Source organism: Diceros bicornis, chromosome 2 (genome assembly GCF_020826845.1).
Source record: "Diceros bicornis minor isolate mBicDic1 chromosome 2, mDicBic1.mat.cur, whole genome shotgun sequence".
Taxonomy (NCBI): Eukaryota; Metazoa; Chordata; class Mammalia; order Perissodactyla; family Rhinocerotidae; genus Diceros; species Diceros bicornis.
In genome coordinates, this window is record NC_080741.1 from 33,593,946 (window position 1) to 33,620,895 (window position 26,950).

The following is a 26,950-nucleotide window of genomic DNA, read 5'->3' on the forward strand; positions in this document are numbered from 1 at the left end:
ATGCGTGAGCACTCACAGGAAAACACAGCTGGCACGTCTAATTTTAGCCTCTCCCGCCTTGAAAAGGGACCCTTTAAGGAAATATATTTTCTCTGAAACAATTTGTATTACAATGTAGCAGCTGATAGACATGTCAGAATATTACTTATTATTGGTGGGGAAAACTCTGCCAAGTAATTATGATTTTTGTTCTTTTTTTTTGTGCTATCAGTAAAGCGATTAAAGCATCCATGAATTAAAATACTCATAAAGAGATAGACAATGAGAGAAACAGTGATTTTCTTTATAAAGAAGCTCATAAACCTAAGGGGACATCTCTTTTGATTTTTTACAAAATGGATGTAATGATAAGAATGATGATTTCTGCTAAGTTGGTCACTGTGATCTAATGGTGCCTGGCTTATTAATAGTGGTTCCAGAGCAGACTCTAAAATTTCTTCAACACTTAGCATCCTCCATGTCCTCCAAGAAGTAAAAGGTTAGTGTCTAAACCAGGTCTTGGATTCATCTGGCTTCAGCGTGTTAACAGGTTTCAAAAGCATCCGGGACACACTTTTTCCATTTTAACCAGCAAGGTTAGTCCCTCTGCATTTTTTTTTTTTTTTTTTCCTTTCTCCCTTCATCCTCTTCCCTCCCATGCTCTTCTATGTTTTGTTTAGCAGCGTGGCTTACCTTGAAACTTGGCAAGAAAAGAAAAGAAGGCAGCTCTTGTGTAGGGTAGATGGAGGGAAGGATAAGAAATAATCCACTGCCCGCATCTGAGTTCCCGGGTTCAGTTCCAGCGGCAGCAGACTAGCTGCAAAAATCGCTTTGCTATTCGAGATAGCCAGCAGAGGGAATCGGAACTTTGCTTGCAGCAGGGGTTGAAGCAGCCTTTTTTTTTTCTTGGAGGAAATACTGCAGCCTTCTGGACTGCGTACGCTGCTCCCTGGAGAGGCTCTCTCGGTTCCACCCACCGGCTGGAAGGAGGGGAAGTGAATGAAAGGACAGGACAAGCCCCGAACACCATGTCACTCTGGGAGGGAGACAGCAGCAACTAAGCTGTGCAAGGTTTTTTTTTTTTTTTTTCTTTTTCTTTCCCCCCTTTCTTTTTCTTTCTTTTTTTTTCTTTTTTCCTTTTCCTTCTTTCTTTCTCTCTCTCTCTCTCTCTTTTTTTCTTCTTTAAGGTGGGGAAAGAGACGAACAGGAGACAGGAAGCTGATCTGCAAGGATTCGGAGTTGTGCTAAAAGGACTTTGATTTTTTTTTCCCCCTTTACAAACGCTGGCAATTGACATCACTACAGACAGCCTGGTAGAGCGCAAACTGCCTCATCCCAAGTGGACCCTGGCAGCTGGGGGAAGGCAGCAAGATCTGGGGAGGCTGTGTGTGGAGTTTTTTCCCTACCGATCTCCCCTCCCCTTTTATTTTTTTTATTTTTATTTTTTGGTGTGTTTCTTTTTAAAATTCTTGCTGTGTTGGAACTAGCGAGTGGTGGAAGACAAGGAATCTCCGAAGCCTCATCAGTCATCGGGACTGTCAGGAATAGTGGTTTAAGAGGAAGCTCGGCCTGGGGCACTATACCCTGTCATCCAGTTCCCTGCCTCGGAGATAAAGATTCCAGCTACATGGGCAAACGCCTGGATCAGCCACAAATGTACCCCCAGTACACTTACTACTATCCTCATTATCTCCAAACCAAGGTATGGCTCAGCCCACAGTCTGGTAATCACTGTGGTATCCGTCTGCACTTGGGATGGGAAACCGACAGGCTTGTGAATTATTATTTAACCACCCCCCCATCACGTCTTCCTGCTTCTTTGAAATTAGTAACATACCAATGGAGTTAATGAGGCAGAGGAGACTATAAGAAGAAAGCAAGCCTGGAATTGTGGCTTTCTCTTTAAGGAGAGATAATAGTTTCACTGGAGTTCCTTTGTTATTATTTGGCAGCATAAATGTTCCTGATATCCGTAAAGTCCTTTGCAGATGGGCAGGGTTGTTAGAAAGGAGATCATAACAGTGATTATCACGCACAAGAATGCCATTTCAGGGGCTTTTCTGGTGAGCTGTTCTTTGTTTGTGGCTCTAAAAGGGTTTTTCCCACTGGATAGGACATGCCAGGGTGGGGGCGACTTAAACTTTTAATCGCTGAGTATAGAATGAAAGAAGGGTGTGGGAAGGTATAGGACAGCTAACTAAAGTCTCTTAGAGTTTGTTTAGGTGTATTTTTGTTTTTTTATTTGCCTTCCATATTTTATTTTATATTGAGGATCATCAGGACGCTAGAGACTGAATTTAGGAGCTTTACAATAGATGTTCTTTACTTTTAGAAGCTCTATTTTTCTGTGTTGGTTGCCATCAGGAGGCCTGGGTCTTGAAACGGGATGAAATATAGCTGATGATAATTGGACGTGAATTGGTTAAATACTTTAGGCTTTATGTGTGCGCTCAAACGATCATTAGGGGGCCAGTGGCAAGCCCACGTAACTAAGCAGTGGGCAGTGCCAACCATGAACTTTATCCTGCAGTTCAGACATGAAAGACTCTCAGGTGTGAAATCACTGCTCCAATGTGTCAATTAAATTGGACTTGATTTGGGGGAAAAAATGTTGGTACAGTTTCCACCTTGAATGCATGGATTATATTTCTTTACAGATGATATTTTATATTGTATTAGCCAGACTCCACTGTCTTCTTAATAAATAAATACGCCGAGAGTGAACAAGGCGTGCCTGAGTGATCTGTGCTGTCACCAGGACTCGTTGATGTGATTAGGGTTTGGTAATTCATGCTGTAGTTATCTCTCATTTATTCTGTCTCATCAAACAATGCCTATTTGTAAACCAGACCAGGCAGCAGACTTTCGATATTATATTAAAGATTGTTGCTTTTTTTTTCTTTCTTTTTCAATTGCCCTGATTCGCCTTGCCCCTCCAAGGTCGACTCACGTTGCTTTTTGCCTTTGTGAGCATTTAGTTTATGCTGCTGCTGCTTAAATAGACCAGCCCTCCTGCCCCAGTGCCTGGAGTTTTAACTCTTTGGGGGATTGAGTAGAGAACAGTGCCTGCCTTCCTCAAGGAAATGGCAAAGCAAGGACAAGTTAAAAAGGGGAAATTTATAGTCATTTCTCATCCCCCAAAGAAACAAAAACAACAAACTCAAGGGCTGCATGAAAATATCAGACATTCCATCCCTTTTACTCATTTGGCTAAATTTTTCCAAATGTTTCAAAATTCATGCTTTCTTTTTGGTCCTTGTTTTCTACTATGAAGTATGTTCAGAAAAGAAACTTTAGATCCAAATGAATGGAATAATTGCTTTTCTGCTTGAAATTTCTTTTAACCTATTACTAGCAGGAAATAATGTCATGCGCATTGTAATAAAGACACAGGATGCTGGATGAGCTACACTGGTGGAAAGTGTGTGTGTGTGTGTGTGTGTGTGTGTGTGTGACTGGGGTGAAGATGGAAAGTGGAACGGTAAGGGAAAAGAGGAGAGCCTGAAAACTATAGAGAAAATTTAAAAAAAAAATCTGTTTGGAGGTCCTATGTAGTTTAGTGTTGTGTAGACAGGCGGCATCTGGATCTTGTTACTTTCAAGCTAGTCAAAGCCATCAACTTCTGGAACATTTTTAAAGTTAGATCCATTAGGCGACCTAAGCTGATATTCGAGTAATCAGATCAGGGGGTAGGGAATATAAGATCAGCTACTTTGGCTAACGTGGTAGTTCATATTGATTACTATGTTGTAAAATTTCGACAGGGCTGTGAAGTTGTCTAATATTGTTACAGCGGCTCTGAAATGACAGGCATTAATAACATTCCTGGAAGCTGAAAATGTGAAAACGTGCCCTGTTTTGAAACTTGGGCACACAGGGAATGGAGGAAGGGTCAATGTGCAATCATATTTTAAAATGTGGGGACTCTCGGTCAGCATTAATACTATATGATACCGTACTATCATGCTACAGGATAGCATGGAAACAACTGGGTTATTTCGGCATCACTTTCTGTCGCCTTTTACACTTAAATCTCAAAATATAATCTATAATAATTTTGAAGGAAATGCTTGCTGCTTATATTTATTTGGTAAACCTAAGTGGAATTCATAAAATCCACTGTCTTTCCAGCTTTGGCTTGTAGTTATAATTCAATTTTAATGTCATAGCTATTTAAAATGATGTTGATATACAAAGAATACTTATGGTTGATCAAAATAGAATTCTATTGGTTGACAACAAAAATCATATGCTGCTGAGAACATACCTTAAACTGTTGTCTAAATTCAGGTGTTTTTAAGTAATCCACAAAAGTTATTTGCTGACATTAGTTTTGAGTAGAAAATCTTTAAGGGATTTTAAAGAACTCCATTCAGAAAATGCAAAAATACTGAAACTTCTTTTTCTACTTAAATATGCATGTGAGAAGCAGCTGCTATTTTCTTATGATAAAACAAAATGGGATTTTTAAATAAATACAAATCTTTTCCATTTCTGCAAATGCAATTAAAGTTTTAGAAAAACTTACAACACTTCTCTGCCTTTTCTGCTCCTCTGATTTCCCGTTACATTAGAACCAATCTCTTAACTTTGTTGCTTAAAAAGAAAAAAAATTAGAAATCAGATATTTATACTTTTGTCTCTGAATAGTTTTCTAGTGCTTAAAATGTTATATTAGAAAAATGTATAAGTTAAATAAAATGAAAACTCAGGGTCTGACTCGCAGCTATACCTTGTAGCAAGGTTGTTATAGTACGCTTATTCTCCCAGACTTCACATTAAAAATTGTCATTTGTCAATTTCCTTTTTGGCCATTTTTTTTTTTCCTACCAAAAGAAGCAATTCAAAAAGGAATATTGCTTTTGGTTAAGAAGTAATGAAGAAATCTTGGTGAAGTGTCATAATATTTAAATAAGAGACACAACTGGATTTTTGAAAGAAAGAGTTTCATCAAAACAAATTTGCTGTTGGAAGGCCACCCAGAATAATCAGCAAATTTTAGCAAAGGGGGACTAAAAAAATAGTTCATTAGCTTAATGATAATATACATAATGATGTTTGATTGAGTTGTAACCTAATATTTCTCAAGAATTTTTTTACAGCCCATTCAAAGCAACCAACCTGTTGCTATTGCATTATGAGATCCAGGGTGAATTTCAATCTGAATTTGAGGTATTTTTACGGGGTTTTCTTGGAAAAACAAATTAGTTGAACTGGAAAAGCTAAAAAGAGTAAAACATAGTCACAGCCTAGGGAATTGATATTTTGTAGTTGAGAAATAGATATGTCTGTCATATGTGATATTGGAAAACTTTAGTCATCTTCATAAAACTTTAAAATTCACCCAAGCACACACAGCAAGCCTGTCCTTTCTTCCTTTTCCACACCCTTACCAGTTCACTGTTTCTACCAATCCAGTACACAATTTCTGTTCACGTTTTTCTTACATCAATCTACTGCCTCCCCTTCTTGGCCTATCTGCTTCCCCAGAAGATCTTGAAAAAAGGAGTTCAGACTATGGGACCCTTATAGAGTTTCTCTGGCTGGTGGTACTCAGATTGTGTTCAGAGCCTGGTGTGAAGTTGGGGTCAGGTGTAAGGAGTAATTCGTCAACTGCAAACTGATTTCAGGCTGAATTTCCAACCATCTGCAGCCTGGATGGCAGCCCGTCTCTAAAAGTCTAGCTGGAGCCCAATTGATCGTGCCATAGAAAGAGCAAGCACTTGAAAACACAGGACTGAGGAGTAGGCAAAGGAAGAGAGAGGCTCCAGTGGGGCAAGGGTATTCTTAAAGATGTGAATGTACAGATCCTTCAAAAGCAAAACAAAGCAACCCCTTAACACACTTCTCGCACATGAAAATGTAGAAAATCTTGCAGAGGGAGGGAATGAGTTTAGAATTTCCTTAGTACTTCCTGCCTCAGATTTGCATTGATAGCCAGAGTTGGTAACTTGCCAGTTTTACAGCAGCCTTGAAAACTCCTAAGTTCTGTTTTCCTTTGAAAGGCTGAAACATACAAAACTGGTTTTGTAAAAATCTTCCAGCAATAGAATTTTTAGGTATAATTCCAAATATTTCTTTCGCTTCAGGGGGGTAATATGAGAGCATGAAACTATGATAAATCCTGTTTGTCTCATTTTAGAATGTATACAATTTTAATTGGTTTTAAGGAAGAGAAAAATAGAACAAGGGTCCACCGTTCCTTTTCAGTTGCTTTTTTTTTTTCTTTACTCCTCCAAATCTTTATTATCACTGGGATTGTCTTTTCTATAATGTAGTCATTGTTTTCACAACACTAAGTTTAGTGCCTGCTTAAAAGGAGTAGAAATGTAAAAAGTTTATGTGTTTTTCTCCAGAATAATTCCAAACTTGAGGGAAACACCATGTATATTTCTTTTAACAGTATCTTTCTAATTCATTTTCCTTTCATTTTCTCTCAATTTGGAAAAAGAATAACAGAATTATAACTCCACATTATTTCCATGAAGTAATAAAATCTATTTGAGGGTTGGAGGTAGGGGTGATTTGCAGGGAGGGAGGCAAAAGCAGAGTAGGGAAGATGTAAGTTCATTCCAGGTCTTTCTGGCTCCAGGAATTCTGGAAAGCTTCATTTTTGCACTAATATGATTTTACACAATCCTTTTTGACATTATCAGTCTTTTTGGCAGAGAGAGGGCTCAGTCACAATTATGCCCATGCCAAATTCTCAGAAAACCGGTCTTTTCCTTTAAAAGAAAATCTTTTTAGTGTCGGACTTCTTATGCAGAGTAAATGGTTGATGTTTATCCAAAATTGGCTTCGAGTACTACATAAAAATTGTGTTTTGTAACAGTCTCATAAGCCACAGCTGTATGTGATTAAATAGTGTAATATCAAAAACATGTGAGAATAGACGTTTTTATGCTATAGCTGTTGCACAGAAAGAGTGCAGATGGAACTGAAGGGAAACCAAGAGCGAAAATGTATTCATGTGTTGTAATACGTATGTTGAGGATATGTGTCGCTATTTTTTGCAGTAGTGGGAAAAAGGCTAAATTATTTTGGATGTGATTTAAAAATATACTTTCTGAAAATGGGAACAGACATATAACACCAATTTTCAGAGTAAATATGGAGTGCCGTTTAATTAGAAAAGACATACTTACTGAATGGATCTGCTACCAATGCAAATGGAAAGATCAAAATGATGCCCATGGAGAACACATTCAAAAAGCAAAAGTGAGTTTCTTATTCCTGTTTTGAGATTATAAATGTTTTTCTTCTCTGTTTTTTGCTCCTTTAATCTCTGGAACTATTGTAAGAAAACCCTCAGGCCATTTGATCTAAACAAAAGAGTGATAGAAATAGAGGTCAGCAAATTAGAGCAAAATAGGCAGCAGCATGATTCTTTTCTAAGTTATATGAAAATATGATATTCAGTTTTGTATGAATATTACTCTTTTGTTGCCTGTGTTAAAAATTACATCGTTACACAAGGAGACACAACTTTTGTCTCTATTTCTTTAGCAGGGTTGTATTGTAAAGAGGTTTCTGTTTCCTATGGGATGTTTTAACTATAATGTGTTCGAAAGGATATTTGTTCATGAAAACTATAATCTGTTTTTCTGGAGATTATAAATCTATAGGATTACTAATACCAATAAGAGATTTATTGGTAGGTCATTATTTTCAGGTCCTTGAAAAAGGCTATAGATTGGCCATTGGTTTTCAGATTTCAGACAAAAAAGGCAATTTTAAAAAAGAAAAAAAGAGGAGTGGACGGAGGTAAGCTGGATTCTGTTTTTGTTTTAGTTTTTCTTTTTCAAGGTTGATATTGGCAGATAATTTGTTCACATTTAAAAAATTTTGATCTTTTTCCATGTCGATTTATTGGTCAGGAAATATATACCATGTGGAACAAATATCTGGATAAAGTTTTGTAATGCAGAACATCAACCTCTAATAGATATCAAATTTCAAGAGTATGGATACAAAATGATAAGATATGGATTCTGTTTTCTTTGGGGGAATTCTTTGATTTGTGTGTCAAAGAATTGGTTTCTAGGTCAGATTCTCTAAGATCTCTTCCAGGCTTAGCATTTGTGACTCGCTTTGAGATGGATGAGCCTGCTTTGATATATCAGTGGTACTGGGAGGTGACCTCGGTTTTGTGCCATTGGTGACTTTTTGTTTGGGTCTCCAATGCTTTCTACAGAGCAGATCAAATGCTGCTTTACTGACTCTGGTGATTTGACAAATTTAACTGTCTGCATCCTTGGCCACATCTAAATCCAGTGCACCGAGAGAAACACATCCATCACCTGGGAGTAGGTGGAGAGCAGTTCCCAGGGGTGGGACGAAATGACAGGCATCAGTTAATCATTATCATGGCCAGCTTTGTTGTTGTGGTTAAAGTTTTCTTCTTTGAGTGGGTAAAATTAGAGCGTATTCAAAAACTTAATAGTGACGGTGTGATGCTTTACTTTTCCTCATTTAACTTTCTCTCTACAGGTGGTATAAGAGCTGAATGGTTATACATATGTGTGGCTAAACCAGTTGAGGTAATGAAGGAAGTAGGATTGCCTCATTAAGATCCTGACAATGCTAGTTTCATGAATGAATCTAGGAGCTAGTGTAAATATGGAAAGAACAATCAAAAGATGAAATACTATTTTGATTAGAGTTTGCACAACCTACTAATTTCTGAATTTCTGAATAGTAGCCTTTAAAGCATGGGAAAGAAATACTGTAGTAACCATAGTACATGTTATTGTAGGAGGAAAATAACTTCTCCAGGACAAATAAATAAGAACATTATCTTTTCCTCTTTTTCTTACTAAGTATCCCTCTCGTTCCCCCCAAAGCCCCTATTAGCTGAATTAATGAAAGTAAATGGAACCCTGAATTTTGTTTTTATAAGTGATAAACAAATACAAAAAATAGCCTGTATACACAGTCAAGGCAACCCTGATAATGTCCTTTCCAACTGTGTGGAAAGTAAGGTACAATAGAAGAAAAATAAATCTTATGATAGTCTAAATATTGGTAGTAATCATAAGAACTGATTTTTAATTTGTTTTAGAATTAGCTTTCCCATCATTATATTGTAGGGTTAAGAAATTGGTATATACTGCACTCAATATGCTAGATGCGGATGATTTTTGGTTATCTCTTTCTTAGCTGCTAGTTTTCAAGCTGACTATGGATCATGCTTAGAATTTAATGAGGACTTTTGAGAAGTCTTCCTATTTTTATCTAGTGTACTGTCTATTTATCTTAGTCATATGGCTGATTGATGACGATTTAGTGAAAAGGAAAATGGAAAACAGAATGCTAACTATCTGGTTTTCTGGAACTGGTTAAGATATCTTAAAAGCTTTTCTTATGTATGTGAGTCATAGTTACAGTCATATTTACAGACATATATCCATGGCTGTAAACTCTCATGTTTCCGCTTTTGAAACTTATTCACATAAATTGGGCGATGGCACCCTGAATATAACTTAAAGCTAAGGTAACTTAAAATTCAAGCAAATATACTTTTAAACTGCCAAGTAGTTTTGAGTAGCTTAAGTATTTGAAGAAGAGTGAACAAAGTTTGGAATCATTCTGGTGATATTATTGCTGATAATCCACCTCTTCTCCATATTTATTTAAAATTTCAGAGCTGTTTTTCCAGGATAGCATACAAAAAAACCATATGACATATCTATGATGTTTAATTTCTTCTTGAGAGATGAGAAAAACACATTTTTTAAAAAACTTTGTCCTAGTCCCTTGAAAGGTTGTGATGGTTCCTGGATTAGCCTTGGTCTTAGCTTTTGGCCCCATGGTCTCTTGTTCATTGCCATGAACACCAATTCAGAACTACACTGTTTGAAATGAGGATGTGGTGTTTTAATCTAAGGCAGGCAGGGAATTCTGAAAAGAATAAAATTCTGATGTTCTTTTCTCAATTTATTGCAAAAAATTTACCACTCCCTTTAGACTTCCTTATTCAACTGTTAGGACAACTTGACTTCATGTTAGCTATGGGAAGTTTGCTCTTTCTGGCTTGTTCTTGTTCTTGTGTTTAACTTGGTTGATAAGGAGGAGAAAGATAAAGAAAAAGTCAGAGGGAATAAGTCAATGAACATGGAAGAATTTTTCTCCAAGTTTAGTGACTTCCTTTAACAATAAGAGAAGTGCAGAGTCATTTTAAAACCTCTATATTTTCTGGATACTCTTGGAGGCCCTCATCCCACATCCTAACAAATATAATAAGTGCACGCACAGTCCACATCAAACTTGACTGTTTTTGCAATAAAATATGAAAGAATTTTTATAATTTTGTTGCCGAAACTCTCTGAGTGCAAGTAAATTCATTTATGTGTGCTTGTAAATTTTGGGCCATCATCTTGCATATGTGGGTGTTCTTGTAAAGTGAAAAAAAACTAATCTGCAAATCTTCTTGACGTACAAAAAAAGATTATCAAAGGACTAAGTAGAACAATGAATAAAGTTGACAATATGTTATGTTTTGTGGATATGCTTTGGTTTATGTTTTATGTTTATTAGCTTTGGTTTCTCGGTTTTCTTTTTAGTTTGGAGGCAATACATTTTTCTCATCTCCTCAGTGTTTTTGTGGGTCCTTAAAATGGTCAGAGAGCCTAAAAAGCTGGCCATATCTCTAGCTATTGTGGCCTTTTGGTATTCAAGATATCTCTGTATTTTAGTAATCCCAAATTTCCGGGGCGGGATACGTGGTAGAACAGCACAGCGTATCGGAAAATGTCATTAATATTCTTTGACTAAAATATGTCGAAAGCAGACACATTGGATTGACCTTTGGCAGTGAGAGCAACCGAGAGTTCCAGATCTGGGTGCCAGGTTCACAGAATCTTTTCATTGTGCAATTGGTGGAATTGTTTACCAATTGGAAAGAAAAAGAGCTTGAATGTAACAGGTGTTTCCCTGGGCTCCCAGCTTAGGTGGTACAAGCGGGAGGCAAATCAACGGCAAAATATTTATTTTATGGCATAATGTTTCTAAATTCTTCTGTCTCTAAATAGGGTCATGGGTTTGTTACATGTGTGAAAACTGTCACTTCCTCCTGTTCCCCATTGTCCATGGTTATTCACCTAGGATAATTTCTTTTGGTGTCCAGAGGTGCCTCCTAGCCCTCAGAATCTATGTACCTCTTAAAAAACACATGTCTCTACATGTATGCACACTCCAACCTCAGACCCACCATTACTCTTATAAGTGGTTGGGCACCCTGAAGATACTGCTTCTCCAGCCCAAAGCAAGCATGATGGCTTCCTTTATTTTCGTTCTTATCCCAGTAATACAAGAAAATTAGGATCCCAGGCCCAGAGCATGGCTGTCTCCTCCCACCTTAATCAAGAAGGAGTTTTCTCTCTCTCTAGCTCCATGCATACTCTCATACCTGAAAATTCACTCCCTCCCCTAATCTTGGAGGGAGAATTCTCATAATCACCCAATGGTTTGATTCCGTACATAGTACTCAATTTTTCTTCCCAGCTTTCTACCCAGATCTCACTGAATTTCGTCAGCAGATTCAATGAATCAGCTCTGATTTATCTCACACATAATACACATGCACACACACACTATGCACACACATATACACATTTCTGGAAAGCCCAAGAATTATTTAAATGGTTCTAATTTTCCTCTGAGGCTAAATGACCACAGAGAAATATGGGGAGGCAAAGTGGTCTTCAGGAGACATATAACTGTTCTTTCCAATTCTAATAAATTTTTTTTTTGCTGCTACTTGGTAGCAAAAAGGGACGAGTCTCACCAAAATAAGGGTGATTAATACTTTTCACTTTCTTTCAAAAGTGTAGTATCTTCCCAGGATCTGAAATATACTGATAATGTGTTATGCAAGTTAGATATCTACTCTCTTTCCTCTGTTATTCTTGATAGCATCCTTTAGAAATCTTACTGATTGATTCTAATTTTTTCCCAAATAATTTCATAACAATTGTTTATACTGTGGAGATTCTAATGATCCTCAAAGCTTTTAGTGATGAGGCTGTCAAGAGCATGGTAGAAAAGAAAGATGGCAGTTCTACAATTTTAATTTAACAAATGATTTATGAGAAGCACCAAAAAAGATAAAACAAAGAGAAAAAGAAACAAAATAGAAAAGCTAAAGGTATCAGATCTTAATCCACTTTTGAAAACTTTTAGAATATGATTACTTGTTTTCCTTTCCAAAGGCAAATGATAAGAGCTGTTTGGCAAGGAAAAGATAGTTTACAAATCAAAGAACCATCTTTGGGAAGAACTGTAATATAACTATAGAACTTAATTTGGAGGAGTCATATAGTTGAGACTTTTGCTGTCCTGTGGAAAAAAAAAAATCAGTGCTTATGAGGACAACGTAGCGCTTTGTTTTGGTTTTTCACGTCAAAGCACTTAGTAACCTCCAGCACTAGCTTTTGTTGTTCTGGCTTACCCATTACTCATTCGTAGGGAGGACCTGGATAAAAGCCTTATCGATGCTTTTGATTGGAAACAGGAGTGTGTTTCAGAAAGTCTTTGGAACCAAATATTAACACATATTTTGGAATTTCTGTATATAAAATGTTAATACAAAATCCGTATATGCTCAAAAAATAATCCTGAGTGAAACTCTATTGTTCTGTATATAAAGGATTTGGCTTTGAGAGGGGAAAACAATAGCATAAGTTATAAAACTGGGAAAGCTGTATTGACATAAGAATCGCACAATACAAAGTGCTACCAGACAGCAAGGATGTTTGAGGGCCACTAATGTGCCTAGGGACCCATGGAGCAGTTAAATTGAGGATATGTGTGCAATCATGCTTCTATGCTCTGAACTCTCAGTATGTGCATATGTTAGAGGATGGGACCTGATGAAAGACTGTCTAGACTTCATCACGGTCATTGAGGAGTTTAGGTCAATAGAGATCCAAGAAAAGTTAGCTATTACTGTTATTATCCTTGGTCTATTTTTTCTGCCAAGTTCATTTTACTCACTTCTCCATCCTTATTCCATTGAGGCTGGCTGGCTGATGTACATAGCATCCTTTACATCTCCCCACCTTTCTCAGATTGTCTTTCCTGGGGAACTAATTCTTTTCTTTCTGTCACAAATTCTACTCGCCTTGCAATTTCCCGCTCAACCCCTTTCTTCTGTACTCAAGTTTTCTGCTGTGGATTTGCCTTCTTTGCCTCCTTGCCTTAGCTTCTCAATTTCTGCTTCCTCTTTTGTTCTCTTAGCTTTCTGTTCTCTCTTATCTTTTTAGTTATGGTGGGATTTTTTTGTTTTTTTCCATTTCTTTCCAGGGTAGAGTGGGATTAGGTTTCAACTTTCTTGTTCTTTTGCTTGGTTGTAAATTTATTTTTGCCTTTTCAAACGTACTTTTACTCCTCAGGGTCATATTTGTGTCAGAGTTAGTCTGTGAACTCCCTGAGGACTAGGACCACAGGGTCTTCATCTTTGAATGCCCTGCAGTATCCAGTAAAGTGCCTGATGCAGACTGAGTGCATAATGAAAGCTTCTCAGAATGCATTAATCTGTGGTGTTCTGTGTGTCTCGTACGTTACTCCATTGCTGAAGGCAATGATTTTTTAAACTAGAGTAGCTTAATGTCATCTTCACCCCTGTGATACTTTATGTCAAAAGGCGTTTTGCGTACCGGAAGTAAATCTTATTAAAGTATCTTTCTTTACCTGTATAGATTGATGTAATCTCTCCCTGCCCCATCTTTCCCCCTGAAACATGTGGGTCACTGGGCTAGGTACCCTAGGACTGTTGGCTGGAGTTGGGTTATATCTCTAGGTAATGCGCCACACTATGATAGAAGGTGAGCTAAGTCAGAAACTGCAATAGAAAAAGAAAAGAAAAGAAAAGCTGCCACAGCTCTGCATTCCAAGATGCTGGCAAGAGCATCAGGACATGGGCCAACTCAGGGAGGGGCAGAAGTGGATGTCAAAGACAGTCTGACTAGCTAGTATTTGGAATTTGGGGATGATAGTAAGCAAGTAGGTCAAGACTAAATGGTAGTGGTGGTGGTTTGGAAGGAATCAGAGAAACTATTCCTGAGCAATTGCCAAGACTAGCAGCTTGTATATGTGGCTTCCTTTCTTGGGTTGGCAGAGAGTTGGGCATATCAGGGGATGAACTTAGCTTAAGGAGCTAGGAGATGGGTTGAATGTTAGGCCCATCTTTTTGTCTATCTTGCTTATTCAAGACAGAAGATCTTGAGTATAATAGTCATATATCATCTACTCATACCATGTAACAGTCCACAACAATACTGACGTGGATTTTTTTAACTCAAAATTTTGAAAAGACAACTTCAAAGATCAGGTAAGAATGACAAAATTCCTATTTTGGAAAGAAAACTCTATACAGTTGTCCTCTACAATTAACTAAGCAGGAATAAAGATATGTCTAAAGTAATGATAGATGATTTACAATGTAAATCTTCAAAGCCTTCCTCACCGAGGAATGTATGAAAACAATAACCCAGTTGCGGCTAAGAGAACAAACTGTGTTTTTGGTTTGGATGTCTCTTGATTTTTCCAAGTTTTGCTGATTCTCTTATGTTTGTTCTGTAATTTTTTTTTCTATCATGTTCTTTTTTTGCATCAAGGTTCTTGTTACCATTTGTAGAAAATGTAGTTTCTATATGTGCAATTCCTTAGCATTTAGTAAATTTTTCTACTGCAAAGTAATCCGTATTCATTGTATCTAGTGAAACAATTCAAGATATATATTGAAAATATTAATAATCTCCTTCAGCACACTACACCATTCTGTCAAGAACTCAGAAATAACCAATGTTAATAACAAAATCATGTATGTCCTTCCATAGCATTCTTTGTGCTCATGCAAACATACAATCAGATCTATATTATATGAGACCATACTGAACAGGTTATTTTACTCCTTTTTTCAGCAAAAAGCATACTTTGTGCATTCTCACCAGGTCATTAGACATTTTTTTTTCTTATTTCTAATGTCAGGGTAATTGTTCCTCGTGTGTTTGCACCACATTTTGTGCAAGCATTGCCCATCAATGAGCATGGATTTTTTTACCACTCTTTGCCATTATAAATAATGCTTCAATATATGTACAAGGTACTCATTTGAATGTTGAACATCAAATCAATGCTCTTTAAGCAGGTTTTCTTCCTTTTAAACACTGAAAAATGCCTTGATGAGTTTATTACACAAGGATTGACATCTCTGCTTAGATTCCTAACCTGAAGGTTCTGTGTCCTGCAGGATTGGGCTGCCCCTTTGTGTTTTTGTGATAAGGGTTATAGTCTGCTCCTTTTGCTGAGAAGATGAACTTCCCGACTGAGGTTTAAACTGAAAGGGAACCCCTCGCATTTGGCAGAAGCAGAAATGTCTCATTTTCTTCATGACACCGTCATTGGGATCCCAACCAGTGCTTCGGGTCAGCAGTGCTACCATTTGGTTGCTTCTCATCCATTTCATGTGGCTGCACTTATGTTCCAGCCAGTTGATTTCCTTTGTTGGCCACCTCATCTTCCAAGTTGAAAGAGCAATAACAGGCAAGGACAGTTTCAAGCAGCCCAAATCTTCCTAATTAATTGGAAGCCCATTGAGGCATTTTTGTCCTAGAGCAAATATTTTGTCCCAGGGGTTTGGGCATCAAGATTTTTCGGGCTGGCCCAGTGGTGTAGCGGTTAAGTGTGCTCACTGGGCTTCGGCGGCCCGGGGTTCACAGGTTCGGATCCCGGGCGCACACTGCCGTATGGCTTGTCAAGCCATGCTGTGGCGGCATCCCATATAAAGTAGAGGAAGATGGGCAAAAATGTTAGGCCAGAGCCAATCTTCCTCAGCAAAAAGAGGAAGATTGGCATCAGATGTTAGCTCAGGGCTAATCTTCCTCACAAAAGAAAAAAAAAAGATTTTTCTTTTTACGTTATTATCTTGGGAATACTGTAAAATTGTATTTTGTAGTAGCCCTCATCTGTTGAACTTGTTTGATGCTACTTGACCATACGGGAACTGTCATGGTATATTAATTAAGCTGGAAAAAAGTGATTCTGGAAAATCTAACACATCTAGGCGAAATTTGATTTTATTTCTTTTTTTTTTGCTCCTGTACTTATCCTGTTTCTCACTTGCAGTATCAGTTTTAATTAAAGGCAAAACATGGCAATGAAAAGAATAAAACAAAAGTCTACCAACAGAAGATGCTATGCTGGGCTGATATAGAAATTTTACTAATTAAAATCGGTCTAGAAGACAGTAGATCATAAAGCCTCAACATTTTGCTCTTCCTGTAAGAAAACTTAGACCAAGGACATGTATTTTTAATAACACTTAATTCTCTTTCACATATTCCCATTTCACAGAATTTAATCACACCTTTCAAAGCTTGATGACCCACTTCCATGTACTTGTTTGGAAATTCAGAGAATTTTCCTAAACATGGACCTGTAAGGATAACTTCTTTGCTTTTACTTTCATGTGTGTGAGGTGGGATAGGGAGCTTAGTTCAACACTAGAGCCAATTTAGCATTTTCTTTTTTTACAACTAACTACTCGCTATTTTTAACCATACTTAAAAATCAACAGTGTACCATGCTTCCTATATATTTAGTGCAAGTAGAAACATTTTGACAAAGTCTGGAAAAGGAATTGAATGATCAAAAATGAAAACAGCACTTTGGTTAGGTGAAAGGACTCTGAGTGTGCTAAGAATGGTTCTGGAAGGCCCAATTTTTTAATTCTAGAACTTGCTATAATACCACTTCCCCAGGGTTTCCTTGCCTTTTTATATTTTAGTTTCCTGCCATTTCTTCCCATCACAAGAATATTTAGTTATTTGATAAGAATGTCTTGACGATCAATATTAGACTAGTCATAATGTGTTTCAATATTCTGCAAAGAATGCCAATATATTAACATATTATGAAGATGATAAAATATAAATAAGAGCCATTAACTCCAAGAGATTGTTATTAGTGATAATGGTAAGGAGAATGCGACTGAAAGGCCCAGAATTGACTTTATACGTGAATATATGGGGCGCAAATCCTTATGATAGCTCAGATCAATGCTATTCATTGAAACATTTCTTTGCACTTCCATTATGTTTCTCTGTCATCCATCTCTGCAATCAGCTGGACTGAAATCATGTAGAGAGATTTGCTTTCAATAGTTCTCCTACTTCTTACATGAATTTTTTTTTATTGCTATTTTGTTTTGGAAAGCAATGCAAGTCTGTCTCAGCGCTCCATAGAAAATTCATCCTGCAGTCTGAGATGACTCTATTGGTAAATTGTCTGGTTTTTACATTGCTGTATTTCACAATACCTGTACTTTCCTCATTTAAGTTCCTAGGATGCCTTTTGTCCCCTAAAGTAACTAAATTAAGGAGGAAAGGGGTGTCATTTTCTTGCAGCCAGCTTATAGAGTGTCAGCTTTTGCTTCTTAGAGCTAAACTTCGTGTTTAAAAATGCTTTGAGTGAGGCCAGCACTAGATCTGGGTGTGGTATTGGGTTTTAACTAGATAATTGTCCAGACTATTCTTTGAGGAATGAAGGAATTGAATTTTGTTTTAATTTCTCCAGTTTACATTGAGCTTTCAAATATCCTTCAAACTTGCTTACATGTAGCATTGCTCAAGTTTAATTTTACCCTTTTGTAAATCTTCTTCCAGCTACAATGGCTACCCTCAACAAGTTTTTCATGCTCAAAATCCAAAGGCCATCTCAAAGGTCTTCAAGCTGTTTGACCTCAATCCTTGTCCAGCATACAGTAGGTGCTTAATAAATATCAATTGACTACGTGGAAGTTGCTGCTCCATACCCTGAACTCTAACAACACTTACTGATAGATACTTTTTGGACACTTAACCATTTTTTCTTCACTTTGGTATATCCCATTAGCTCCCTCTGCTTTCTCTTTGCGTTGCCCTCAGATCCTACAACATTGACTTGCACATAGTCAGTGCTGGTCAATATCTGCTGAGTGAAGAATGGATGGTCTCACTCTATAAACACTCTTTTAATTGATTTTATAATCTTCAGGAAAGTTTCGTGAAACCTACTCCACCCTTATCTGTATTTCTCTTATAGTTTTCTTTATTCCTTTTTAATTTCAAAATAATATTTCACTTTCAATTACGAAGATACTCACATAAAACTAGGAAAAAATATAAAAGTGAAATTCTCCTCAAGGTGTTTGGCACTTTTTCTGTAAAGTATTTGCTTTCTTCTCACTTATTCACATGTTTAAACTCAAGTCAACATTAACTTAACAAAAAAACAGGTGTCTGAGTACATCTGCCTTCTCCCATACTTTTGTGTCTATTTGGTCTGAAGATGTTTTGGAAAAGAGGGAAATAAGATTTTTCAGTGTTTGTGCAATGTTGAATTATAATACCTTGCAGTCCAGTATGGTGCTCATTTATTTCATATCTTATAGTTATCAGGAAGGGATTTGGAACTTGGAATTTCAGAATGTGAAATAAAACGTATCAATCAGTGCATGTGCATGGAGCTGTTTCTTAGGTAAGCACTGTATGGGGTGGTTTGGGCAAGACACGAGGAGGTTATAGTGTGAGTCTTGCTCTTTAGAAGTCGATAATTTATTTGAGGAAACAGAGGTGACACATAGAACAAAGGGGAGTAATTAAATGCTAAGTTGTGTGACACTGACTTGAAATGAAGTGAAAAGGTGAGGGCTGTTTGCACAACAAGAGCTGTGAAGGAAGAAGACAGTCTTGGGTCAGTCTTGAGGTAGACAAAGTAATTGGGCATTTGGCATATTGGTTAAGTTGGGGAAGGATGGGAGGATATTCTTGCTTGAATAAGAGTAGAAACATAACAAAGGCATGAGGTTGGAATTAAGGGGAGGTAGGATAGTGAGAAAACAGACTTAGCTGGAACAGAGAATCAGTTTCTAGAGGGGGTAGGTTGGAGAGCCAGAGCACAGCAATTACTGAAAGACTTTAAGAGGTCAGAAAAGAAAAAAGTGAATAATTGTTTAATCTTTGTGCGGGTAGTGTTTTTTTTTTGTGTGTGTGTGAGGAAGATTAGCCCTGAGCTAACATCCGATGCCAATCCTCCTCTTTTTGCTGACATCCATGCCCATCTTCCTCTACTTTATATGGGACACTGCCACAGCACAGCTTGACAAGTGGTGCGTCAGTGCGTGTCTGGGATCTGAACCTGTGAACCCCGGGCCACCAAAGCAGAGCACGCACACTTAACCACTACGCCACCGGGCCAGCCCCAAGGGAACAGTTTTATAAGCTTCATTCCAAAGGCATAAACCGTAAAAGAAAAGAATGATAGATTTAAAATTCTTTATTGTTTTTAAGAAATTTCCATATTTTGACTAAAGGAATGTTTATAAATCTTCATTTAGCAAACCCCTACCGTAATGTAAAATACAGGCAAACAGACATTCTTGTAAAAAAAGATTTGCAGCATGATATTACAAAAGTTTAATACTTTCGATATAAAACATGATCCTACTACTCAATAGGAAAAAAAGAAAAAGAAAGCACTCCAATAGTAAAGGGACAAAAATTCATAATGAAGAAATGGAAATAGCTAGCAAGCACTCAAAAGTATGTCACTAATAAAAAAAATGGTGACCAAAATCACAGTGAGATATTATTTTCACTTGCTAGATTTTTAAAAAGTTAAACATTTTCTAACAACCAGGGTAGACTGCGGTATAGGGAGACAGTCACTCCCACACACTGTTTCTTCTCAGGGGAATATCAACGGATAGGTAGAATTTGGATCTCAGTTCAAAAGAATGTATCAAAGGCTTTAAAAACGTGCATGCCTTGCTATATAGCAAGTCTAATTCTAGAAGTATCTGCTAAGATGTTAAAGTATGCATGCACAAAGGTGCTTACTGTAGCACTGCTTTTAACAGAGAAGATTGTAAGCAATCTAAATGTCCATCAATAGGGAACAGATTAAATAAATGATGTTATATCTTTACAAAAAACCACCATGCACCCATGAAATCAATGAATATGAATATATTGACTAGGAAAAATGATATATTATTAGGTTTTTAAAAAGCTATAAAACAGCGTTATGATTCCAAACCTATCTTTAAAATCTGTGTATATATGTGTATGCATGTTTATGCTTATGTCTGTGTTTTTTTGTTCCTAGAAAAACAGAGGAAAGGTTTTGTCTGGGTTTTTAGAGTTACAGGCATTTTAAAATGCTTTTGAGTATGAGTTGATGATCACTGTAAACAATTAACACTGGAAATTCAGTTGTTTACAAAAATAACAATAACATTAAGAGGAAGCCAAGCAAACAAGTAAGGATCTTGATGCAATCAGTAGAAGGAAGCCATTACAAGTTGTTTAATTGAGAGAGAAGTAACATGCTTGAGAAAGGAGCGCTTTGAATTGATTGCTAGTATTTTGCAGGATGCAATGGAGCGCAAAGGTGACATTTAGGAATTCAAGCTAAACCCGAGTGAGCGTAGTTGGGAAAGCACAAGACATCAGACTGACCAGAGAATGGTCAGTATTGTAGGTGACACTGAGACTGGAGAAGTGTGCCTGCCACTCATTTGAAAATAAAGGTGATGATCCAGTTTTCAACATGTTAACTTGGAGATGACAAGGAGACACCCAGAGGAAGAAGTGCTATAGGCAAGGAGAAATAGAGAGCTGAGGCATGATCCGAATCCAACACCAGAAACAGAGGTTTATGTATCATCTCCGTGGAGGTGACGTTTGAAGTGATCCGTGTGTGTGACAAAGCAACAACTGTAGAGGGGATAATGAAGACAGCTTTCTTCTCCTCCCCTTCTCCCTGTGCCATGCATTTCTTTATTTATGGTTGCAGATTGTCCCCAGCACATCAAGGATCTTTTAAATGTTAAGAAAGGAATTAGTTACTAGCAAGAGTATTTGAGTGATAAACCTCAGAGTTAAAAAAAAACTTGGCTAGCAGAAACTTAACTTACCTTAAAGCCTGAAATTTTCTTTTCTGAGTTTAAATTTTATCCTTGCATGCCATTATCCTCTGTCATTCACTTTCTATTTTGTTCCAATGATCCTTTTGTGTGGACCCATTTTGGAAAAATTTTATTCACAAGGAGTGAGACAGTGGGTAGGTTTCATTTGTGTGCTTGTTTGAATGATTGATTTTTGTTTGTTTATTTTTTATTTGTTTGACTGACCAATTGATTATTTTATGTGAGATTTCTTTCTTGAGTTGTATGTTAGGGCACTGGTTCTCAAACTTTAGCACGGGTAAGAATCCTTGGGAGGACTTGTTAAGACACTGATTTATGTTTCTTTCTTTCCCTTTTTTTTTGAGATTCTGACTCAATAGGTTTGGAGTGGGGCCCAAGAAATATTTCTCATGATCTCCTAAGTGAGGCTGCTGCTGTTGGCCTGCAAGCCACAGGTTGAATAACACTGCCCTAGGAAATGTGCTTTTGAAGCCCACTTTCATTTTCATTTAGCCTCTTTTCACAAAGACACATCCAACTACATCACCAGTACTCTGATGAAATTTATTGATGGTGGCACTTCATGATTTTTGTTATATACTGTATAGCCATTTATCTAGATTTTAATTTGCCTGTAATTTAAATAATTAAAATTGTTTTACAGCTTATGCCTCCTAACCCTGGTGCTGTCAGACTTTCATGATATGGTCGGAGGGAGGCTTCAAGGGGAACACAATGAGTTGTCCTCAGGATCTTGGCAAAAAGAAAAATTGGTTTGCCTTTGGAGACTTAAAATTAATCAATTGATTTTTATCAGTTCATGCCGAAAACCAATATTTTCCATGTATGTATGAATATCTAGTTGAATCAGTGATTTTTAAGAATATCTAAAGGAAGAACGTGTCACAGAAAGGACTGACAGTTGGCTCGATGTGTGCTGCCCTGTCCAAGCAGAGGAACTTTGCATCCTGAAGGCCTAACATTTCTGCCAATAGAGAAGGGGTCTCTGCCATATGACTGGGATGATACTTCATCATGCCTCACCCTGGTCTGGGGAAAAAATCCCTCTTGTCTGTCCATTTCTCTGTTTTATATTGCATTTTATTAGCAAACTTCCTATGTTTTTATTTCTACAAAATGTGAATTTGTTGATCATAAGAATATCTGTTGTCTATTGATAAATTGGCCCTCTTGTTTATACATGAGTCTCATGTGAATTGATTTACATTGAGTCTGTCTCCAAGATTCTGGCCATCTCAGTGTGTGCTGAAAAAGTCCAGTTTCTGAATCTGCAGGGCTTGGGGAACAATCATGGGCCACCATAAATCCACCAAGACAGCCAACTGGTGGCTCCTCTGAACAGCCAACAACCATGCCTAAATGGAGACCATCCTCTTTTCTGAGCACTTTACCTGCTGTTCATTTGTTCATTCAGTAGGAAACAGAACTAGAGAATTTTATAAAACTTAAAGGAACTTTGCAGTCATCAGGACCAGCCCTTTCCTTGTGAGGTTGAGGCTATAACCTTCCATTGGAATCGGACTATCTCTTGAACCTGGAAACTGACATGATTCAAAATGCTAGGTTCACTGTTCAGAAATATTGCACAGCCTGGTGGGGTGTTTCTCCTTTATATTATCTTAGTTTGAAGTGTGGTGCTTGGCACTGGGTTCAGATGCTAATATTAGAGTGAGAATTCATCAAACCTTAACCTCAAGGCCCCTTACTTAGTTTAATTTAAGGTGTGCACAAAACTGCATTATAAGACCTGTCCGTTTCGCTTACTTTAAAAGTGAACTTCCCTTCCATTGAATTTCTCTTGTTAACCTTTGTAGCACTGGATGACACTTCTTGATAAAAATCTCAAAGAATGAAATCCTATTGACATGAATATATTCTTAACAACATATCAGAGGAAAAATATACATCAGAGTACCAAATAAGGTTGAATGGATTCTAGACGTATTGCCGTAGGTCCATTCATTTGAACACATACATTCAAATATTCATTAATTAATACAGAGGAGTATAAAAACTTTTTTTCTTTTCGTAAGGAACTCAATCTTTGTTTTTATGTGCTGTGTATTATAATGGGAAAAAGTGATCATGAAAACTTGATTCTAAACATTTACTATTGAGCCAGCCCTGATGACCTAGTGGTTAAAGTTCGGCACGCTCCGCTTCGGGGGCCTGGGTTCTGTTCCTGGGCGTGGAACCATCCCACTTGTCTGTCAGTAGCCATGCTGTGGTGGTGGCTCACACAGACGAACTAGAAGGACTTACAACTAAGACATACAGCCATGCACTGGGGCTTTGGGGAGGAAAAAATAAAAATAAACATTTACTACCATTTTTGGGTTTCAGTTTTTTATTCTCTAAAAGAGTTGGTTGCAAGAATTTAGTATGAAGTTCGCAACTTGCCTGGTATATGGTACTTGGTACGTGCTTGAGTAATGGTAGTTATTTGTAAGGAGTATATTCTAAATTAAACTGATATTTAGAATGGTGGTAAGACTCTAAGCAAAGATAGATTTAAAAGCACTGAGAGATTATATCTAGACTCACTACTTTTTAGCCCTGCCTCTTCCTTCTTTAGCTTTTCACAGTTGAATCCAATGAGATCCTAATCCTACAGACAAAGGTCTTCCCCAGTCTTGACTAATGAAAAAGGGCTATTACAGCTTTAACCTCACTATTTGGAAGATCACAGAAGTAACTCACCCACCCAAGTATGATATCTGGTAATCTGATTACAAGTACTGGCAATGCCTCAGCACTCCCCACAAGGCTACCTCTAGGTAGCCATGTTGCTCCTGAGTCTTTCTAGAACTGCACTTCTCCCTTAGCCCCTGCTGCCTAACTAGTCAGTTATTCCACCTAATGTTACTGTCCTCCCTGTGCTCTATGCTGTTTCACAGTGAGGTCTTGGATTTCCAGCAATGTTTATATCCATCCTCTTCCTCCTAATTGAAATCTGGTCTTTTTATACAGCCCAGTGACCTGAGTCCTCCCTGACGTCACTCCCCAAATTCCCACATATGGCTCTTCTCTGATTTGACTGTCTTCCTGGTTTCTCCACCATCCTAGTGTGCAGCCTCAGTGACTGCTTCTTGAAGCATCATCTGAGTTTGCCGTTTAGAAACTGCCCTTACTACTACCAGCCACCTACCTGGCCCCTGCCCAACTCTATGATCTTATCTCTTACCACTCTCCCTCTCACCCTCGTATATTCCAGCCACAATGGCCTTCTTTCTGTTGTTCCAACATGCTAAGACCTTGGCAAGAGCTGTTCCCTTTGCCTCAATTCCCCTCTCACCATGCCCAATCTTAACATGAATGGTTTCTTCTTGTTTTAAGATTCTAACTTAAGTGCTTTTGCTGACCACCCAGTGTAAAAGCAGCCCCCAGTCAAGCTCCTTTGCTTCACTGTATTTTAATTCCCTGCAAGGTACATAGTTCCTATCATTATGGATATTTTTCTTGTTTATTTTTTTATTTGTTTACTATTTGCCTTCCCTATTAACATATAACCTCTACAAGAACAAAGATCTAGTCTATCTTGTTCTCTGCTGTATCCCCAGAGCCCAGAACAATGGTTGGCACATAGTAGGCACTCAATAAGTATTTGTTGAGTGAGTACCCAGCTGCCTCTGAGGTTTATTTCTGTATCTGTCTCTGTTCTCCTAGTTCCTGTGCCAGGGTCATGCTTCCTTTGTCTCTGATAACAATAATGAACCTACTTACCTCAGATACATTGGCTGGCTTCCCCTACCCACCTCTCTTAGCCAGGGAGACATTGATAATTGATATCTATGCCTGCCACAGCCTTGGGATCCTCCTAGTGTTCCAGAAGGCATCACCAGTTTACTTAAGCATGAAACCAAAATGGCATGTCCATCTTTGATCCTTAAAGTCGTTTCTGAATTTCCATTCTACAGGAATTGGATTGATGGTACCTGCAGTGAATTATCCACATTCTCTTTAAGTAAAGTGTTTTTTAAGAGGAAATTGTTTAGGGAAAGTTTGTTCTTCATTTTAAAAACGCCTGAAGGAAGGTATCAAAATAGTAAAATGTAGATATCCAGAGTATGGGTCCCACTAGAGCTCAGCAGTCAGAGTGATCAAAAGGAAGCATGAACCTCAATAGGCCAGGGAACATCATCAGTTGTTCTAAAAACACATAAAGAGGCAATGGCACACACACGTGGGCACAATCCCATGCCCATGTGTTGTTTGACACTTCTTTTCTTTCTCTTCTCTTAGACCTTTAGAAAACCTCTATTCTAAAATTTGCATGGTGTCAACATCTGATTTTGCTAGTCCAGCTTCCATTCTCCCTTGATTTCATCATTGCAACCCAATTTTCTTATTAGGAAACTATTCTTCTATCGGATATGGCTTTGTTCTGTTGCTTATCAAGGGGCAAGGCACCTGCACACAAGGTAGACTCTTGACCCAATCTAAGAAAAACAGATGTTCTTTCCTAAGAAAATGTATCTTGATTTACTCATGTTAACTTTAGTGCTTAAGCGAGACTGCCTATTAGCTCCTTCAGCCTAGATCCCCACAGTTTCTCTGGTTCCTAGCTTCTCAGATGCTTTCTTCTTCAGATTAGCCTTTGCTTTAGTTGGTCAGATGTTTTTGCTTTGGTTAATAAGAATCAATCACTGTTATTTGCAACCCTGGAACCCTAATTCATACCGAGTAAGGATTTAACAAATGTTGAATATTAATAAGACAAAGAATTGATATTTAGTATTATGGGGAAATACAGCAGAACCACAGATTTTTCCCTCCCTTCCTTCTGTATTTCTGCCTTAACCAGAGCTACGTGCTGTGCATGTTTACATAAGGACGAAGCAGTTGTCACTTCCAAAGGATGTAGAGTCTCCCTTATGAGAAGGGTCCCTTCAGTTGATCAAGTTGGGCTCTATATGCTTGACTTTATTTATACTGTCTCCTTTGTTTGGAGTCTTTCTCAGGTCTTCTTGCCCCATCTCTTTCTTCCAGAACCTGCTCATGTCCTAACTCCTAGAACTATAGCTTCAGAGATTAAATTTAATCTCTTTCCCCTGTCTTTCTTTCCTTGATCCTTCACTGAGTCTTATGTATTTTGTAGCCCATACAGTACATAGCCAAGGGTCTTGTGTCTTGTTGCTAGACAAAAAGCCACATTTTAATTTAATCTGTTAAATGAAGGGAAAAAAACACATACACTTAAGAGGAAACTCACTGTTTTAAAAAATATATTCTCTGCTGCGTTGTTGATTTTGTTCAAAATAGTTACTAGTTCTATTTCTATTTCATTCATCTAAAATTCAGGCAGCCTCAAAACATCCTCTCCTCTCGATCTTCACCCCACTCCATTTACCAAATGTCTCCACCTGCATTAGTGTTCTTTCCATAACTGGTCAGAGAACTAATCAATGTGTAGTACTTTATTTAAAGAAATCATAAGTGGAGGATTGGAGGAAAGTTGAGGTCTCTCCAGCGTAAATATTTTTGCATTGCTTATAACCAATTAACTGTGTGTATTAGTCCTATTTTGAGTAATTCATTTACAGCTGGTGCAGCAATGAGTAGGCATGTGATTTTCTATTTATAAAGTAGCTTCTACTCCCTTCCCCTGCTAGCCTGGCTAGTAACAGTGGTCTATATTGGGAGAGGGGTCTTCTGGAGGTCAGGATTTTGCTGAGAATGAGCAGGGAAACCCAGGAGGATTTAGGTGACTCATCACAGTGCAGTATTTGTGTTTCCACAGGACTGTGATGTCATTCAGTGCAAAGTCGAAGCCTGAGCAGAAAGGACAAGAAACCCCATGTAGAGTGCTAAACAAGTAGACAGCGGCTGTCTTTGGTGGTGGGGCTTCAAGAGAACAGAAAGGGGAACATGCCATCTATGGGGTAGAAGAATATTACAATAATCCAAAAGTAGCTTCATTCTACCAATGTGGAAAATAAAAGCTTTTGTAAATTAATTTCTTGTTTGTGTTATGAGGGGGTACAGATTAAGAGTATAAATTAA

The 26,950-nt window shown here is 37.8% G+C and overlaps 1 protein-coding gene across 8 annotated transcripts in view; it reads left to right on the forward strand.

Annotated features, from left to right (window-relative positions):
• The first annotated feature begins 1,172 nt into the window (after positions 1-1,172).
• The window catches only part of RBMS3 (RNA binding motif single stranded interacting protein 3), a 679,730-nt gene continuing 653,952 nt past the window's right edge, over positions 1,173-26,950 (forward strand). For 6 of the 8 annotated variants that reach the window (XM_058554222.1, XM_058554257.1, XM_058554266.1 and 3 more), the window contains exon 1: positions 1,174-1,681. In XM_058554222.1, the coding sequence (XP_058410205.1) occupies positions 1,607-1,681 (75 nt within the window). In that variant the 5' untranslated portion in view covers positions 1,174-1,606. Of the gene's footprint in view, positions 1,682-26,950 lie in introns of all 8 variants that reach the window. The other 2 variants (XM_058554287.1, XM_058554276.1) reach the window with 1 other exon arrangement.